This window comes from Colletotrichum navitas (assembly GCF_030913465.1).
Source record: "Colletotrichum navitas strain CBS 125086 chromosome Unknown LY79scaffold_249, whole genome shotgun sequence".
In the NCBI taxonomy this organism is placed as follows: domain Eukaryota; kingdom Fungi; phylum Ascomycota; class Sordariomycetes; order Glomerellales; family Glomerellaceae; genus Colletotrichum; species Colletotrichum navitas.
This window is the reverse complement of record NW_026850795.1, coordinates 1,810-20,503: the sequence shown is the minus strand read 5'-3', so window position 1 is coordinate 20,503 and position 18,694 is coordinate 1,810. Positions and strand designations below refer to the sequence as shown.

The 18,694-nt window shown below is 38.7% G+C and overlaps 5 protein-coding genes and 1 non-coding gene across 6 annotated transcripts; 3 read left to right on the top strand and 3 right to left on the bottom strand.

Moving 5' to 3' along the window:
• Positions 1-6,759: 6,759 nt before the first annotated feature.
• LY79DRAFT_178157 (uncharacterized protein) lies at positions 6,760-7,533 on the top strand. Its single transcript, XM_060551279.1, has 3 exons — positions 6,760-7,022; positions 7,077-7,390; positions 7,446-7,533. Exons 1-2 carry the CDS (start codon positions 6,945-6,947, stop codon positions 7,173-7,175), a joined length of 177 nt encoding a protein of 58 aa, XP_060406797.1. The 5' UTR covers positions 6,760-6,944; the 3' UTR covers positions 7,176-7,390; positions 7,446-7,533.
• A 93-nt stretch (positions 7,534-7,626) lies between these two features.
• On the bottom strand, positions 7,627-7,707 carry LY79DRAFT_t288. The gene has a single exon. It is a non-coding gene; the product is annotated as a tRNA-Glu (tRNA).
• Positions 7,708-9,067: 1,360 nt separating this feature from the next.
• On the bottom strand, positions 9,068-10,050 carry LY79DRAFT_530982 (short chain dehydrogenase; the record flags this gene model as incomplete). Its single annotated transcript, XM_060556223.1, has 2 exons — positions 9,068-9,490; positions 9,541-10,050. 2 exons carry the CDS (start codon positions 10,048-10,050, stop codon positions 9,068-9,070), a joined length of 933 nt encoding a protein of 310 aa, XP_060406796.1.
• A 2,222-nt stretch (positions 10,051-12,272) lies between these two features.
• LY79DRAFT_654424 (putative alpha-N-arabinofuranosidase 2) lies at positions 12,273-13,846 on the bottom strand (the record flags this gene model as incomplete). Its single annotated transcript, XM_060562649.1, has 2 exons — positions 12,273-13,531; positions 13,822-13,846. 2 exons carry the CDS (start codon positions 13,844-13,846, stop codon positions 12,501-12,503), a joined length of 1,056 nt encoding a protein of 351 aa, XP_060406795.1. The 3' UTR covers positions 12,273-12,500.
• Positions 13,847-14,960: 1,114 nt separating this feature from the next.
• On the top strand, positions 14,961-15,248 carry LY79DRAFT_530971 (uncharacterized protein; the record flags this gene model as incomplete). Its single annotated transcript, XM_060556222.1, has 1 exon — positions 14,961-15,248. A coding segment is annotated over one exon (288 nt), but the record flags the coding sequence as incomplete, so codon positions are not given.
• A 596-nt stretch (positions 15,249-15,844) lies between these two features.
• On the top strand, positions 15,845-18,398 carry LY79DRAFT_645235 (glycosyl hydrolase family 92-domain-containing protein; the record flags this gene model as incomplete). Its single annotated transcript, XM_060562438.1, has 1 exon — positions 15,845-18,398. Exon 1 carries the CDS (start codon positions 15,957-15,959, stop codon positions 18,396-18,398), a length of 2,442 nt encoding a protein of 813 aa, XP_060406793.1. The 5' UTR covers positions 15,845-15,956.
• Between the last annotated feature and the right edge of the window lie 296 nt (positions 18,399-18,694).

Genomic DNA, 18,694 nt, shown 5'->3' with positions numbered 1-18,694 from the left:
TAATATCTAATAGGTTTATTTTATTTACTTATTAGTCTATAGGTAATATATAGTAGATAGTTAGTAATATATTACTTTTTCTTTTATAAACTTTTCCTAGAAAAGGCTTATAAACAGCTTGTCCTTATTACTTATAATCCCCTTAGGTATCTTAAACCTATACTTTACCCTCTTATAAAGGATTTTTACTATTTATACTATATTTAGTGTCTTCTAGGTAGGTATAAATATTATAAACTTAGTTATTTAATATAGAATAACTAGTATATAGTTATACTTAGTATTATTATTATAAGCACTTAGTAATAGCCTTATAATAAAGTCTATAAAAATCTCTTAAAATAGGTATAATAGTAATAGTAGTAACTATAACTACTTATATAGCTTATACCTAGAGACTATAATACTAAGACAATACTTATATCCCTTAATATACTATTATATATCTTTTATAATTTCTTCCTAATAGAACTTCCTTATAATAAGCTTAAAAGTCTTAGTAGCCCCTATATAACTTACCCTAGGGTTATTATAGTGTTAGTAAAGGATCTTTACCTTTAGTAATTTTACCTATAGGATTACTAGTCTTCCTTTAAAAAATAAAGTACCTTTTTTATTAATAGTATATACTTTTAACTTACTAGCTATACTATATACCTTTACTAATTATAATAAGTAAAACTTATTTTTAGCCTATAGTCTTCTAATAAGCTTTTTTATCTTAGTTATAAGGTCTAGTGTATATACTATTTTACTAGTTATAAGTTTCTTTATAACTTAGTGTAGAATATATTATTTTAGTATAATAACCTTAGCTTCTTTAGGTTCCTTAGTTACCTAGGTAACTCCTTACTAAGCGTTCTCTAATTACCCCTTTGCTTTTTAGCCTTAGGTAGTAATAGTAGTAATTATTACTAAATAGTTAAAGTACCCTATAGCCTACTACTAACTTAGAGAAAAAGATTCTTTATCCTAGGAACTATTTACTTTATAGCTAAGATTATTTAATAAAGCCTTTACTACCTAAATATATATAGTTATAGTTTTACTTTTTTTTTAAGGCCTATAATCCTTTAGTATATATTAGGTAGTAGCTTACTAATAAGCTATAGCTTCTTTACTAGTGTTAATAAGATATCTATATATAGTACTTCTTTCTTTATATAGTCTAGCCTCTAGGATAGTTTATTTACTAGATTTATTTTTCTTAGTCTATACTCTAGGTTAAAATTAAATACTAATAATTTATATACCTAGTAAGTAAGCTTTCTCTAAAGGTCCTATATAGGTATACTAATAATACCCTTTAACACTTAGTAATTTATTAGGACTAAGAACTTCTCTAATAGCCTCTAAAAGTAATAGGCCTAATACTTTAATCTTTCTATAATAGCTAGTAGCTTTTACTACCCTATAGCCTATTATTACTTTATCTTACTAAGCTTCTATAACTAGTAAGTAACTAGTTACTACTACCTTTCTACTTACTAAGAGAGAATAGCTATAATAGCCTTAATTAATATATTTATTTTATATATATAGCCTATTATAGGTTCTAATATATTAGTATAGTTACTAATAAGAAAGTAACCTTTAGCTAATTAAAGGCTATATTAGCTTCTTTGTCTATTTAAATATATAAAGAGCACTTATATACCTTTTTAATAAGATATTATAGGTGTAGTAATACCTATGTACCCTAGGATAAACTTATAATAAAAATTATAGAACCCTAAGAATACTTAGATATCTTTATAGACTTTAGTGCCTTTAGTTAGTAATTATTTACACTTAGGACTTATTTATCTTAATCTTATCTAAGGTAATTATATACCCTAGGAATTTAACCTTCTATTAATAAAATAAATACTTAGATAGCTTTATAAATAGTCTAAATATCTAAAGCCTTTAGAGGACCTTCTTAAGGTCCTTAGTGTATTACTCCCTTATAGTAAAGTAAATTATAAGGTTATCTATATATATAATATAATATATATTAAGTAGTTACTAAGCGCCTAGTAAATAAACGCCTAGAATATTATAGTGTATTTATTAAGCTAAAGGGTATAACTATATATTTAAAGTAACTATATCTAGTCTAGAACACTGTTTTCTAATAGTCTTCTTTTTAATATTAATATAGTAATATATATTATAGATGTCTACCTTTAAGATCTATTTTACTTCCTAAAGCCTATCTAATAGCTTACTAATTAATAGTAATAAATACTAATTCTTTATATAACCTTATTAAGGCCTTAATAATCTATATAAAGGTATATAGTACTATTTTTCTTTAGTATAAATAATATAGGTGCTTTAGCCTTACTAGTAAATATAGTAATATATCTATTTACTAAGTTCTTAGTAAAATATTAGTAAAGCTTCTCTAGCTGTTTTTTATTTAATAGATAAATTAGCCTAAATAGTAGCTTTTTCCCTAGCTCTAGGTTAATTATATATTTTACTTTATTATAGACCTATAGTCCTATTACTAAACCTTTATTAAAGGTTACTATTTTACTCTTAAGCTTCTTTAGGAGAATATCTACTAGTTTTATTTTTACTAGTTTACTAACTTTATAGAAGATATAAAGTATATATACTTACTCTTTATTTTTAACTATATTATAAGTAATTACCTTAGGCTTAGTAATAAAGATTACCTTATAATACTACTTATTAGTAGCTATATTAATCTAAATACTTTCTTAGCCTATAGACTATCTAGATATAAGGATATTAAGTAGGTCTTTTCCTTTGTCTATTTTAATAACTAGTTAGTAAATCTTCTATAGTTAACCTTAATTATTAATTAAGAAGAAGGTTAACTAATAAGCCTTTCTTTAACCTATTAGTTTTCTTATAAATACCTTAAGGGTTAGTATTCTTACTTTAGCTAGCTTAAGGCCTAGGTACTTTACTAGTCTATTACTAATAAGGTCTACCTTAGAGTATATATCTATTAATACTTTTATAATCTTCTTAATATCCTTTTATAAGATAATTACTATACTAGTTATAGTTACCTTAATAAGTACTTTTATTATCTAAGGTATAAGTAAGTTAAGTATATTACTTATACCTACTTATTTTCTATAGGATTAAGCTCTTAAATTCTTAGGTCTATTATAATATACTATACTATAGTAGCTCCTTAGTCTAGTTAGTAATTAAATAGCCTACTATTACTTATACTATTAAACTTTTTTTTTAAGTATATAGTTATAAGATACCTTTTTTAGTTATAAATAAAATAGTACTTAAACTTTAGTTAACCTTTTAGTAACTAGCTACTATATAACTAACTACTATACTAGTTACCTTTTAGCTAGTAGTATATTATATTTACTAGCTTTAAGTCCCTTAAGGCCTTTTTCTTCTAATCCTTTTATTAGGGTATAGGCCTCTATAGGTGCTTATTAGTGTTCTAAGGGCGCTTTTTATTATCCTTTTATAACCTCTTACTAAATTTCTAGTCCTTTAGTAACTATAATTAATTAGCTTTATAGGCTATATTCTTTATATAGAAGATAAGCACTTTTTACTAGATTATTTTATTTTATAATAAGTAAAGTAACCTAAAAAAGTATTAGTAAGCCTTAGCCTTTAAGTCTTCTATATCTTCTATACTAAGGTTATAGTATATTACTAACTACTTAGTAAAGTACTATAATAAGGTCTAGCTATTATATATTTATATCCTTTAAAGCTTCTACTAGTAGTCTTACTCCTAGGCCTCTAGGTTAATATACTTTTAGTAAATAAACACTAAGAAGTTATCCTAGACTAAAGGTTTAGTAAGCCTCTTTTTATAGTTATACTATTATATCTATAATAATAAAAATACCTTTAATAAGGCCTATTTAACTTATTACTTTATAGTACTCCCTAGATAAAGCCTATTAGCTACCTTTATAGTATTAATCTAATCTATTACTTAGGCACTTATAGATTCTTTCTCTAGGAGTCTATAGTTATAGAATAAAGGTTTCTTGTATTCTTTTCTACTAGGTTACTACACTAGTTAGTTAGTAAGCTTTTATAGGAGGTATTTATAATACCTTTGTTCTTTTTAGTGTTCTTTAACTATAGTCTTTATAGTTTTTTAGAAGTATAATATTATTACCTATATAGGATCTAGAACCCTTTAACTTTATATAATTATACTAATACTTTAACTACTCTATAACTATTTATTAATAAAGGTATTATTACTAACTATTAGTAAGTCTAGTATGTCTAGGCCTTATAATAGTGACTTTTCTTGTACTTCTTCTTTATTAGGTCCTTATATAAACCTTTCTAATAATAGTAGTTAGTCTTTACCTTTAATTAGGTATATTAAGTACTTAGCTATAGATAACTATAGCTTGTCTACACTAGTAGTATATTAATAATAGGTTAGTAAGTAATTAGTATATCTACTATTATTCTAATCTATCTTGCCTATACTAGTTACTTAAGAGAGATAAAAGCTTAAGAATTATAAGATAATAGCTATAGGCACTTAACTAGGTAAGGCTTAATAGTAGGTATTAGTATATTATAAGACTTAAGCTTATAGGGCCTAGATAATAGGGGCTCTACTGCTAGAAAACTAGATAGTAAGGTAGGGCGCTAGAGGCTTAGTAATCTATTGCTAAGACCTATAGCTATTACTATAAATCCTATTATAATTACCTTTAAATTATTCTTTAAGCTTTACTATTAAAGTATTAAAATTACCTACCTATTAGTAAAAGGTAAAAGTATAATACTTTTATAGTTTACTTTAGAGTATTACTTAAATTATTACTCTATAGTAGTCTTATATTATACTTACTTAGATATAAAAGTTATAAAATAGTAGTAATTTTAAGTTAATAGTCTTATACTAGCTACTAGTGTACTTTATAGCCTAGTTATTAAAGTATATCTTTATAAAGTTACTTATTTACTTTAGTATTAGCCTTAATATTACTATTAATATTACTATAGTTAATAAAAGCTCTTATAGTAGTATAGTAGTTATTATATATAGGCTATTAATTTTAGCTATTATATAAGGTTTTAGTGTTAATAAAGGCAGTAGTAAGGTAAAGGTTAGGTTATTATAAGAGGTCTAATAGGTAATTACTAGTAATAGGTATACTTTAGCTAGTTTTTTACTATATAGGATTATATTATAACCTTAAATATTCTTAATAAAGTTAAGGTCTTTAAGATATAGTTTAAAGTTATATAATAATCTTTTAATAATAATAATTATTTTATTAGTTTAGTAGGCGCCTTCCTTTTGTTAAAGGATATTAAATATATATTAGGTAATTAATAGGTGTTTACTATAGTTAACTTATACACTATAATTAATAAAGAAGTTATATAGGCTTATTAAGACCTTTTAGTTAATTACCTTAAAGTTATTTATAAACTATTTATTAAAATCCTTATAAGTATAGTAAAGTAATTTACTACTAATATAGTTATAATACTTATAACTACTAATATAAAATATAGTAATAGTATTAAGCGTAAAAGCTTATTACTCCTTTATAAAGTTAGTTAATAACTTCTTAATATAGTCTTTTCTTTATTACTATAGGAGAATATACTATATAAGGTTAGTAAATATAGTAAATATATTATTAATTACTACTACTTACTACTTTATATTAAGTAGTATATTATACTTACTATAAACTTCTTCTTGTTGCCTTATAGGTAAAGGTATAGTAACTTATAAGCCTTACTTACTTATAAGCTTATTATATTTACTAATCTTAGCTTAGGTCTTCTACTTATAGGCGTAGTATTATTTACTATTGCCCTTTATTAGCCTAATAACCTCTTAAACATAGGCGTTTTTTCTAGTAGACTAAAAGGCATATATATTTATTAGAGGGATTACTACTAGTAGTATAAATAGCTAGAGAAAAATATACTCTTATAGATAAATAACTTAGGAAAAATAATAAGCTATTATATTAGCTACTTATTAATACTATTAGTTAGTAAAAGGAGAGAAAATAATAGACTATTATATTAATAACTTATTAACACTATTAGTTAGTAAAAGAAGTATATATATAAAAAAAGAAGTTAGTAAGCTAAAGAGCTTATAATAAATAAAATATAATAAATAATTACTAATTAGCTATAGGTATATAAAGTAAAAGGTTTTTTATAGTTAAAAGCGCTTCTCTAAAAGTAATAAAGCTTATATAATAGATATAAATTAATAAGGTTTTTACTAGTTAAGAGGACTAGTTATAGATCTATTAATTAACCTATTATAATAAGTAATTAGTATAAACTATTATAGTAAGGGTATTTATAAAGGTGTTTTTTAGTACTTGCCTACTCTAGGTATATAAATAATTAACTAGTAATAATTACTTCTTCTTATAGTCTTTACTAATCTATAGTTTAGATAGTAAAGTTAACTTATATAGTTAATAGTAAAGTTAACTACTAATTAGTGTTAGTAATACTAAAAGATAAGTTAATATAGTTAACTATATATATTAGTAGTAATTAATAAATAATAAAGGTAACTATAGTTCTTTATTATATATAAAAAAAAGAAGGATAATTATTATAGGTTAGTTAGTTAAATAACTAACTTATTACCTATGAATCCTTAGAGAATCTATGGCTAAATATCTGAGGATTTGCTGGCAATGAGTCATTGGGGTTAACCTGATAACTCCGATATTTATCCGCGATGGTCAACATCGCAACAGTAAGATTTCATATTAGTGCATAAACAGTGCTACATCCAGATATGGTGTTTGTTATTCAACCAGAGACAACTCTTTCATCATCCGCGATGGCTGCATAAGTTATACTTCTAAAGTGAGGCCAGTTCATGACCGCATATTTACTGGCATAGGCTCTTCTGTTTATTCAAAGACCGCTTGGCATGCTTATTATTATTTCTTCTTCCACTGTATTTATTCAAAATGGCGTTTACACGGATCGCCCTTTCTGCTCTGACACATTGTAATGGGTTATCACTGGTCGCATTGCTTCCTATACTAGTAAGTATTCTTACTGCAAGAACCCGTCAAGCGTCATTCCTAAAGCCCTAAAAGATATCAGGATACTTCGTCTCACTTCCTATCTGCAACATCTACTTTCACCCGCTCGCTCAATACCCTACGCCCCGTCTCGCCGCCGCGACGCCGTGGTGAACGGCCTTCTCTATATCCGCGGTCGTACCACGTATGATCTCCTGGAGCTACACAACCGATTCAGTGCTATTGTTCGAACGGTCATTGATGCCCTATCGTACTTCAAAGCGCCACAGCTGAAGGGGATTTACGGGCACAAACTGCTTGGTTAAGCACAATTTGAGACGCATCGACAATGTTGGTTTTGCTCTTTTAGGATAGATGCATGTCATCAGGTACCACCCCCTCCCTCCTAGCTGGGCTGCGTACGGAGTACTAAAAATGAGATAGAGCACAATATGTAGTAGCTACCTTGACTTGCTCTCCAAGACACATGCTGTGTACATGTTAGTAATGACTCGGATTTTGTATACAAGGCGGCTTAAAAAGCAGAAAAAGAAAAAAAAAAGAGCAGGGGAAGGGGGGTGTGGGAGTGGAGGAGAAATCAAAAGGCAAAATGCATGAAGTTCTTTTCCGACACCGAGAATCGAACTCGGATCTCTCCGGGCCTTCCTTTGAAAGCGGAGTATGCTAACCGCTACACCATGCCGGATTGTAGAATTTTTCGTGCCAAAGCTAAATATATTCGGAGTACTCCCGCTTAGCATGGCAACCATCAGTTTGAAACAAATATATACATAATCACTAAGATTCAGAATATTAATAGGAGGTAGATTTTATCATTAAGAGCCAGCCTGGATTGCCTAGGCATATAAGTCAAAACAAGGCGCATTGTGGCGCTAACGCTAAAAGTCTCGTCCTATTGAAAACCAGCTATCCTAAGCCACCTGCACAGACATACAACACAACCAAACCACCTCTCGCGATCTCGGCTAGGTCAACTCCACTCTCTTTCGCCTTTACCCGCCTGGCCGACTGTTGAATGCCAGGTGTGCAGCACATCTTCAGAAAATGTGTTCTCTCCAGTAGGGCTTGCAATATCAATTTGACGTGGAGCCTGATTCCACGTCCGATTTGGCGAACTTGCCTGTGCCAAGATATCAGGAAACTCTATGCGGAGCTGTGCAGTCGTTTTTACATGTCTCTTCCCCGCAACCACCTTCACCCCAGTAGCCAAAGATACATCTTTTGACTGGATGATCTTGACGGTCAGGATTACAGATAAACCAGTTAACCTATTGCTTGCCATCTGACGAGTAGCATTTCGTTATCACCTGTGATTTACAACACCAAGTGGTGGCAGTCACTTAGGCATAGATGCTCACACAAACATGAGTGGCAAAATGCGGCAAATGCAAACGCGGACACCATATCGCTGAACTCATAGAGTTTTCCTCGTTCATTACGTAAGTCAGTACGCTACAACCCTGCAGTCTTGAACGTATTCTCAACAGTAACGGGCTACTATCCATCTGCTGATCACTGCTCTTATTCGGTAGTGTAATTGACATTGAATAACTGTGAATGACAGCGATCGACTGTTTCAATCAACTGGAAGCTTTTCCAAGTATATCTTGAAATGCTGCGGGGGAGATGGCACGCTATCAAAATCTGCCGGTTCAGAGCATACTCACCGGGTAGGCCAAATGAATGCACTGCAGCGGGACGGCGACGTGGGGGGAGGGGGGCCTCTCTCATAGCATGTTATCCACAGCTATAATGATACCACCATTTCCAGGTAGTAGTAGAGGCTGATTGTGTTTTGTTCTGCCAGCCAAACGGTTTCTCCCATTCCTAAATAAAAGATGGCCGTGATAAGATTCATTCCGTGACATAGCTACGCGGGCACGTCAAAACGAACTTTACCTAGAAAGTGGTCACGGTATGATTCAGCAAAATTGACAAGTCGGAAATAAGTTGGCGGCGCGGCTGGCGTAAAAACGCATTTTACTACGCCATGGCTCTTGCATATTTCATAACCATCCTACCGATAATTTAAACCCGAAACTCTCTTATATCTTAAAGTTGTACTTCTTGCGTGCACGAGCCTCGATGAAAGATGGCCAGAGAAGGTACAGATACTGTGCAACAGCGTACGGAAACTTGGGCAAGATGACGTTTCCAGTGATGCCACGATCAACTGTATCAATGCATTTAGCAGCAACATAATCGATCCTTAACCCGTGCTTATTTGGGTCATCTTCTCTGACAGGGCCAGAATCTACTGCAGACGCCCGGAAATTGCCTTCGATAGTTGCGGGCAGGATGAAGGCGAATGCAATTTTCGGGTGTTCTATTGCCAAAGACTGGAACATCAAGAGCGAAGAGGCTTTGGTTGCTGCATAGAGCGCTCTCGTTGGTGCAGGGATCACCGCAGCGACTGAAGAGACCAGGAGAATTGATGGTGACTGGGAGGTTCTTGTCATCATGGGGATCTGTAAACTCTTAGTGCCGTATCCATGCTATGAGCAACAGTAAAACTCACAAATGTAAGAGCCGAAGCAAACGGTCCATAGAAGTTACCCTTCAAAGCCCGTCCTGCAATGTCGACAGCATTTCGAATCCCTGCCGCGTCTGCATCAACGCCGTCAGATTTTATCCCAGTGAGAGCCATAATTGGCTGCAGAGCAGAGACGCCAGCGCAGATGTGTAAAGTGTCCAAACCCTGCCATTCCTCTTCGAGACGAGCCCTTAGACTGATCAAATTGTCCACGTCACTGAAATCTGCAGCGTGCCAGATACATCTCTCTCCGCAATCTTCAGAAAGAGCAGCGATATCCTCGACTCGACGTGCCACCACACAGACTTGTGCTCCACGAGACGCATACTGCTTGGCAACAGCGCGACCAACGCCACTGGAAGCGCCAAGGATTAGGACGCGCTCGTTGGATTGTTGGTGGAGCCTGCGTCTTCTACGTGACTGGGCTGCTAGATTCTGTCGGGTGGCGAGGACGGCCAGCGCGGCAAGCGCAAGGTAAATGGCGTAGTATTTCATAGGGATTCCTGGAATATAATTGACGCTGAGCGAAACGTGTATTTGGAGCTTATTCTGTTCAGGATTGTGACCACAGTAAAACTTTCCCAGGGGTTTTGGTTAGAACCGGCGGGGTGCATCTGCGTTTATGACGTGACAGGAAAATCTTCAGAGCCTAGTTCTGCGGGTTAATGTTGTTCCTGACTCGTGTCTCCGTTTCGTAGGACGTGCCATCAGGCAGAATTGCCGACAAGAGTTCTGAACTTTAAAACGTTGAATTGCGACGTTATTAGTTGCACATCTACTTCCTCGTTCGTACGCAGCACACCGTTTCAGATGGGTGATAAGGTCGAGCAGGGTATCAATTCATGATGAGTACATGCGTTTGATCTCGTGTGGCGACATATATGAGAACCAAGAGAGGCACGCAGGCACGCCATGAGGGCGGATCTAGTGCCATCAAGATCTACAGCGGTATATAATATACATAGGGTGCATCATGTTAATAGAAGGCTGAACATTCGGGAGTCGGATTTTCGTCGAGACGGAGGCACAATTCCCCTCAAACTTCAGTCCATCAGACAAGGTCTTGTCAAAAGGGCCAACGACACCTCGAGCATGAACTCACTCGAGTCCCTTTGCTGGAAGCTAGAACTTGATAGTAGATATACGTGTCTTAATAGTAGATCTAGGCAGTAGGTACTATATTAATAGATGTTCTAGCTCTAGTTAGATCCCTACAAGGCTACACAATATTATAGAGGTATTACGACAACTAGAAACAAGAAGAGTTAATAAGATACACTATTTAACCTCTAAAGATAGGTAACAAGAAAAGAAATTAAGATACTTTAACTTCTTTACTAACCTTATAAAATAAATAATCTATATAATCAAAACCTATTTATTTACTGAGTAACACTAGCTACTAACTGAGAACTCTTACACTTAAGAGTTATAGGCGCTTAATTAGTAGAAACTACACTAAGCGCCCCTAGAGCTAAAACATACTGCTAGAGGGCTAATAGATGTCTACGCAACATCGGTTGCTCATAGTCGTGGCACTGCTCCTGCCAGTATCTCACTTAAAAGTGGCATATTAGCGACGAAGGTCAGAATGTACTTGTGATCACCACGGTATAACAGTCTTTTTTCTAAGGAAGAAAACTAGGTCATCCATGTGACCCAGCTCGAGGCACCCTGGCAGCTAAGGCTAGCTGAGCCAGATACACAGGAAGCAACAATACAAAGCCAACTATCACGTCAACAAATGATTCACAACTGCAAAACCCTCCTGTGCTCATGCCCACTAACAGAGGCTCGCGAGCGTGTCAATAGATACCTTACAAGACAAGGAGACAAAAGAGTCGAAAACATACAACACCAGGTATTCGCTGGTCGTCACCGACCCAACTACTAATCCGGCCCTCATTGGCTTATCCATGGGAGAGCGGACGGGATCCCGAGTTCTCCAATGGGTATGGTCGTATGTGACAGATTTCGGTGCTCCTCAGACTATGTTGGAATGCGTGCTGAGATAGGCCAACATGGCCCACTGCATTAATTAGCTATCACTATAATGTAGGAAAAGAGGTCAGCGTGTCACGGTGAAGTCAGTGCTAGTATACGCAAGCCTTTTGATATTGTCTCTTATATAATATTTTAATCTTATAATCTACTTCTATATACACTATACGCCGTCTATTCCATCACACGTCGTCAACAACATGCTCCAGCTGTGTCGACAAGAGGCGCGCTAGGCGCGCGTATGTATCCTCAGCTGCATCATTTGCATCCTCCACAATAGACACAACGGGGCTCTAGGTAAGGTGACTAAGGTTGACGGCCGAACGAGAGGTGCTCGAGATAGAGATGCCATGGAAAAGGGACGTCCAGGACAGCATTGCTTCGTTTCCTGAGTGGTAAAGCCAACTTGCTGGCTCTACTACCAGACCTGGACGAACTCCTTGACCTGGTGGCATCTGGCCCTGCTATTTGCGGCCGCCGAGGCGCCACAGTAATAATATCACTGGATAGCTATCCGTGCCACAGTATTGGGCACAAACTTGGTGTACTATCCGCCTCCGTTTGCTTAGAAGGCTCGCCATGGGTTGTTGGCTAGCGGCCCTCAACATCCTATCTCACTCTATTATGTCCGGCCCTTATCCCCGGCTTGGCACCTAGCGGGACTGCATATGAACTGAAAGGCTCTTATCTCTTACTATGTGTACCCAGGTTTCCTTGTTTCTCTTGCCACACCATTGTGTTCAGGGGAGGAGAGAGCAAAGTTTGCGTAGCAGAACAGATGTTGAATTCTTCAACTGATATCGGTGATCTTATGTCCAAAGACCAGCTCTCTTTGATAACATTGGCTAGAAGCCCTCAATCATACTCTAATGATAAAACCCTAAAAGAAAAGGAGAAAGAGAAAGGATGGAAAGAAAAAAGAAAAGCAAATATAGTTTCTTTGCTTATTCGAAAAACTTGAAGCTACATCCTGTATTGCTTCTCTCCCCGGGGACATTATTCCGGCTGTAGATGGTTTTGCTCCACCAGACAAAACTGCCACTAAACCAACTGCGGGCCTCCCAGCTGTACGGGGTGCCCCTCTCGACGCCATGGAACATGAACGGGATGTGGTCGGCCCCTCCCGGACTTTTGTTTACATCACCATCGAGGAGGGCAAATGTGTGGTGTCCTGGCCCGTCAATATACAGGGTTGTGTCCCAGCCCCTCATCATCCTGTCCTGATGCGAACCGAACAGGCAGCCATTCGACTTGTACCAATCCCATACGTACGTAGGATTACCGCCTTTGCGGAGTCGAAGATCGGCAAGGCAGTATCTGCTGCCCCAGCTGCCGTTGGCTGAGTAGACGATGTGCAGCTGGCCGTTAGGGTCGATGATCACTTGGGGCCCCTCATTGACGATGGGGCTGTCACCCTGTTCCCATGACTCCCGAGGTTGCGAGATAATGTATCTTTGCCCAATGGGCTTCGTAGGGCTTTCCATGCGGCAGATGTACAGGGGTTGTTCCGAGTTCTCGCTCTCTGTTTGCCAGCCAGACCAGACGAACCAGCCCTCCCCTTCAAAGACAAAGAAGGTGCCGTCGATGGCCCATTGTTCGTCTGGCAAAGCGAGCTTAGACTCGACCGAGGAAGGGCCAAGAGGCGAGTCAGCGCTGATGACGTACATACGATGAGCTGCATCCTCGCCTGCCGAGAAGTAGATATAGGTGCGTCCGAGATCTGTAGTAATCTCTGGAGCCCAGACAGCACCCCTGTTGTTGGCATCAGACCATACTCTCTCGCGCCGAACATTGGAGACGCCGAGACCTTTGAATGAAGATGCTGCACGAACATAGATGCCACCATCTGCCGATTCAGCCGAGTAGTAGGTGTCTCCCACTTTCATCACCGTGGGGTCACTGCCGGCTCTTATCTTGGTTGCCAAAGTGTAGTCGGCAAGGCAGAGGACCAAAAGACTCGCTATTGACAAAAATGCTATGGATCGACGCCCAAAAGTGATCAAAAGTGTGTTCAACATTTTGAAATATTGTTTCAAAAATAATCTGTGTTCTACATCTCGGCCATTCCCACTTCTAGAAGACTCCCCCTTTATATGAAAATAACTATCTAGCTGCCTAAAAACCCTTCCTTTAACCTGGGTTCGAAACCCAAGATACGCCTCGCTTCCTTTTGTGGGGCGAATCCTGCTGCATTCCTTCCATGCACATATCTTATTAGTAGTTCAGCGAGCTGACATCTTGGCAGAGCCAGCCTTCGATTCAAACCGGATTTTCGATGTAATTTCGCCATGTATCGAGGGGCTCACAATGACTCCGGTGTCAGCAAGAGGCAAATCAAGGTTATTTAATTTTCAAGGCTTCAATGTGATCTGTACACTCCTGATTATTACTACTCATATTACTAATTGACTCTAGAAACTTATGGCGCTGGTACCTACCTTAAGGTGTTAGACTGATAATGACATGGGCGAAGTCTGTCCAAGAAAATATTACCTAATTACATTGTTAATAGATAAAATAAACAACATAGAACTAGCATTATGAACTGCAGACATCAAAGACATACAAGTATATATATATTCCTCTCTACATTGTGCCAGCAATACATTGGCACGGTGTAACTACCTATCAACTTAGGACGGGAACCATCCGGGATAGAGCCTACAAATATATGTACTATTAACTGCTGTAGACTGGCTTCTAACAGATATTCCTAACTTAGAACGCATACTTTCTTGCTTAGGACTCAAAGGATTGAATGCTACGATCGGTCTCTCAGAGTATATATGTTGTGACCTATATAGGTCCTATATAAGGCGTTAGTTGCTGCTCTGCCACTAACGGCGTCGTTTTTAGTATGACAATATATTATATTTTATTGTTAAAGGATTAGATATATCATGATCTGATCATTAGAAACTACCCAGAGTCACAAGCCTTCTTAGAGTATCGCCACATCTAGACTGTCTCGCGTACGATTCAGGAGAGGGACTTGATTGCCAAGTGTTCAATTCTAAGAGCTACAAAAATAATGTTCTGGTGGCCACTGAGCTTTAACTAAAAGGGAAGGTTATTAGACATTGGTTTTTCTTCTTTTCAAACTACATGTACACTGTGATACTCCAGAGCAACATTGCACGGGAATGATAGAATCAGGAGAAAGCTGCAAGGACGAATAAGAAGGCAAGATGCGGTTAATTATAGGGCTGTCAGTCAATCTTTTCAATGGATAGTGCACAGAGCAGTGAAGAGAATCCATTTCGCAAAGTAACAAGGATATAGGTCCCCAAAGTGACACCTTCTGCTTCCATCTATATTAATCTTAATACACTCGCCCATCTACGAGAAAACGCAAATCACGAGACTCAGACTCACGCCTCAATATCCCCGAGGGAGTTTACAAATTAGAATTCTTCGCCATTCCTGTCCTCTCTCTTTTTGCAGTCGTAACTCTGGCCTTGCCTAATGACCTTGATGCCCATGCCGTTGAGGCCCGCTTGGACTGCAGCCAAATCTCGCCAGCCCGCAACCGCGACGATGTCATTGGACAGACTCACTGCTGCTGCGGCGGCAGCCAGGTAGAAAAGTTTGATCTCTATATTTGCCCTGATGCAAACGCGACTATTGTAACTCCTTGCGTTTTCCGTTTCTTTTCTAACTATATAGCTATGTCAAGTACGTTGTCAAACTAAACTCTTATTTGATTGGCTTCTTTGGAATGAAAGAAAAAAATTACTAACCGAAATGTTCCTATAAATATATGATTTGCGGCTAGGATAACACTCAATGCAGATTTAAAGCGATAAGAGCCTGCCTTCCTCTTCTCAGCCAGAGTGGTTGGGCCACAAACCTGAGCAGCTTCACGGAGAGAACACAGCTCCAGGGATCGTTTTCATCAATGATTAAATACTTCATGTCACTAATTATGTGTGTAATTTGCTTTGTATTCGGTAGGATCTTAGTAGCGGCATGTTAAAGCTTTGCGTATTTGGAACTCAGAGACTATTGAACTCAAAACATGGTTCACCTGTTTAAATTTTAACCCCAAGTTATTCGCTATTACGTAACATACTTGAAGATTTCATTCTTACTAGGCCTTAAACCTAAAACTGTCGCATAATGCTAATATTGTAGGTCAAGGTAGGAAACGAGTGATCCATTGCGTCACATGCTAAAGGCTAAATGGAAGCTTTTCTGTGCTGGCCATTTCAATTACCCTTTTCCTCAATCTTAAAGAAGTCGTATGGCCCGCTTGTTCTTGTAAAAGTCTTTCCAGTAATGTCGGATTCCAAAACTCCAGTTCACGTGGTGTAGAAAGCCATATGTTAAAAGCATCGTCTTTGATATATCTTTTTTACACACACGAACCTGTCTTTGGCGTCTAGCCTTGAGAAACTATTATGCGTTACTTAACCGGTGTTTTAGTCTTATTACAGGTCCTGTCAAAAAGAAGCTTCGCCATAGAAAAGGTGCCTGGGCCGCTCACGCAGTATGTCAATGTCTTTACGGGTACAGCGCAGAACGACAACCCAGGCAATGTATTTGCCGGTGCAGCAGTCCCATTTGCAATGGCGAAGGTGGGTATTAACGTAGCGGGGTATGCGCCGGCTGGGTACGTGTCTGAATCGACTGAGCTAATGCGTGGGGTGTCACCATTGCATGACTCCGGCACTGGAAGCTCAGCAGGCAGCTATGGCAACTTTCCCATCATGCCTGTGGTATGCAGAACCTTCACCGACTGCCCTGCGCTGGAACTGCAGCGGTCTTTGCGCCGAATAGGCGACGGCCAAAACGACACAGGTTTCCCTGGCTATTTTAGCACGTCACTCGAAAGTGGTGTACGGATTGAACTGGCATCCACCCAGGCAGCTTCGCTAGAGAAATATGTTTTCCCGCAGGATACCGCGCCGACGCTGGTACTAGACTGGGTTGGCGACTCAGCGAAAACCTTTCTATACGGCGAGATGCGGGTGAACTGGAGCCAGCAGCGGCTCGTGATGAACGGCACGTGGCGTAGCAGTTTTGGTCCCAGCCACTTTGCATACACAGCTTTCCAATGTGTCGATTTGGCCCTCACTAAGACCGCAACGGAGCATGCCTTCTATGGGGGGAACGACGAGGGGTGGGAATCTCGTCGCTCCGATCTTGACAGCTGGAGTCTGGCACACATTGACGAGCGCCTGAACAGGGTCGATTTCAAGCCGGACACGCAGGCCGGCGCTATCGTGCGGTACATGTACAGCGAGAGTGGCGATGAAAATTTCGTTTTCGTGCGCCGTGGAGTATCGTTTAAGTCGCCAGAGCGCGCGTGTGAGAATATGGAACGAGAAATCCCCGAGCCTAACTTTGATGAGGTTGTCGCAGCAAGCAACGCCGAGTGGGAAAGGAAACTAGGTCGTATAGTCCTGTCCGCCGACACAAACGATACTATCAAAAGGCTCTTCTACACTTCTTTCTACAGGACCTTCTTGTCACCCAATAATGCCACAACCAACGCTCCGCCGCCATACTCCAACTCCTCACACCCTTATTTTGATGGCCTATATTGCAGCTGGGACACGTACCGAACACTATTTCCACTGATGGCCCTAACATCACCGCGAGAGATGGCTCAAATTGTCGATACATACGTTGATGGATGGCGCCGGGAGGGGTGGCTGCCCGAATGCCGGGCTAATAATGTTTATGGCTGGGTTCAAGGCGGCAATAACGCCGTTCCAATCGTTGCCGACTTCGTCGTCAAGTACGCGGCACATGCAGGCATTTTGAATGTCTGCCTCGACGACTTCTGGGATGCGTTGGCGCATGACGTGAACGAGGCGCCCCCCAATTGGGATCACACGGGCCGTCGCGTTGAGTCCTACAACAAGATCGGCTACGTCGCCTGGGACTTCCTGGATACCATCTCTACGGGTCAAAGGACGCGCGAGGCAAGCCGCGGGCTTGAGTATGCGTTTGGAGACTTCACTGCTGCCATGGCAGCCCGAGCGCTGGGCCAGCCTGAGTCTGTCTCCAATGCCCTCCTCAATCGCAGCCTGTCATACCGCGCAAACTTCAACCCGGATCTGCAATCCGATGGTTTTTCCAACTTTGTAGCTCGCCGTCGTTTCAATGGCACTTTCCTACCGTCAGACCCGACGGATTGCTCTCCACTCGACAAATATCAGACACGAACATGCAGCACACAGAACACTAACACGTATGGTGTGTACGAGAGTTCCAGTTGGGAATACAGCTTTTATGCACCACACGACGTGAGAGGATTGATTACTCTGCTTGGGGGCAACTCAACATTTGAAGAACGCTTACACCACTTTTTTGACGCGGGCTACTACCTCCCGGGCAATGAGCCCAGCTTCCAAACGCCGACTCTCTTTCATCACGTTGGGAAACCTGCCGAGTCGATCCAGCAAGTACGCCGCGTCGTCTATGACAATTTCAACATCAGCCGAAACGGGCTTCCGGGTAACGATGATAACGCTGCTATGGCAAGTCTTCTGGTCTGGTATATGCTGGGCTTCTATCCTGTGCCCGGCTCGGGCGAAATGCTGGTGCTGTCACCATTCATGCCTCAGTACGAGGTAAAAAATGAAGTGCTTGGAAGTGTTGTTGTTAAAGCTACAGGCTTTGATCCAGCTAGCCTAGCACGTGACATACCTGCAAACGCCCGTGCCTTTGTAGATACCGTTAAGCTTGACGGCGTATCTATGGGACGCTGTCGTATATCATTCAATCAGTTTTTTGCTGCTAAGGAAGTTGAGTTTGTAATGACGGGATCTAAGAAGGATGGCTGTGATGGTCAGGAGCCAAGCAGCGTTAGTGCCGGAGGTTTTCCCCTATAAGATGTCAGACCGAAGGTGCTGCGTGTATATAGCGGCAACTGATTTTATGCTGAATTTTGTTTTCTTTTTTTCTTACTTCCAAATATCCCAACTGAGCGCTAACTGGTGCTGTAAAATATTCACTTCTGTCAAAGGCGACGGATTATAATTGTGTTACACCTCAACCATCATGCATACTGAGGTGAAAGGGCCTATGTAACCACTTCAGAATTGGTATCCTTCAGCTTCCATGCAAGCTATAAACTCAGTATCGGCTACGCAACAACAGAGAAAAGAAGCGCCAAAAAAGAGCATGG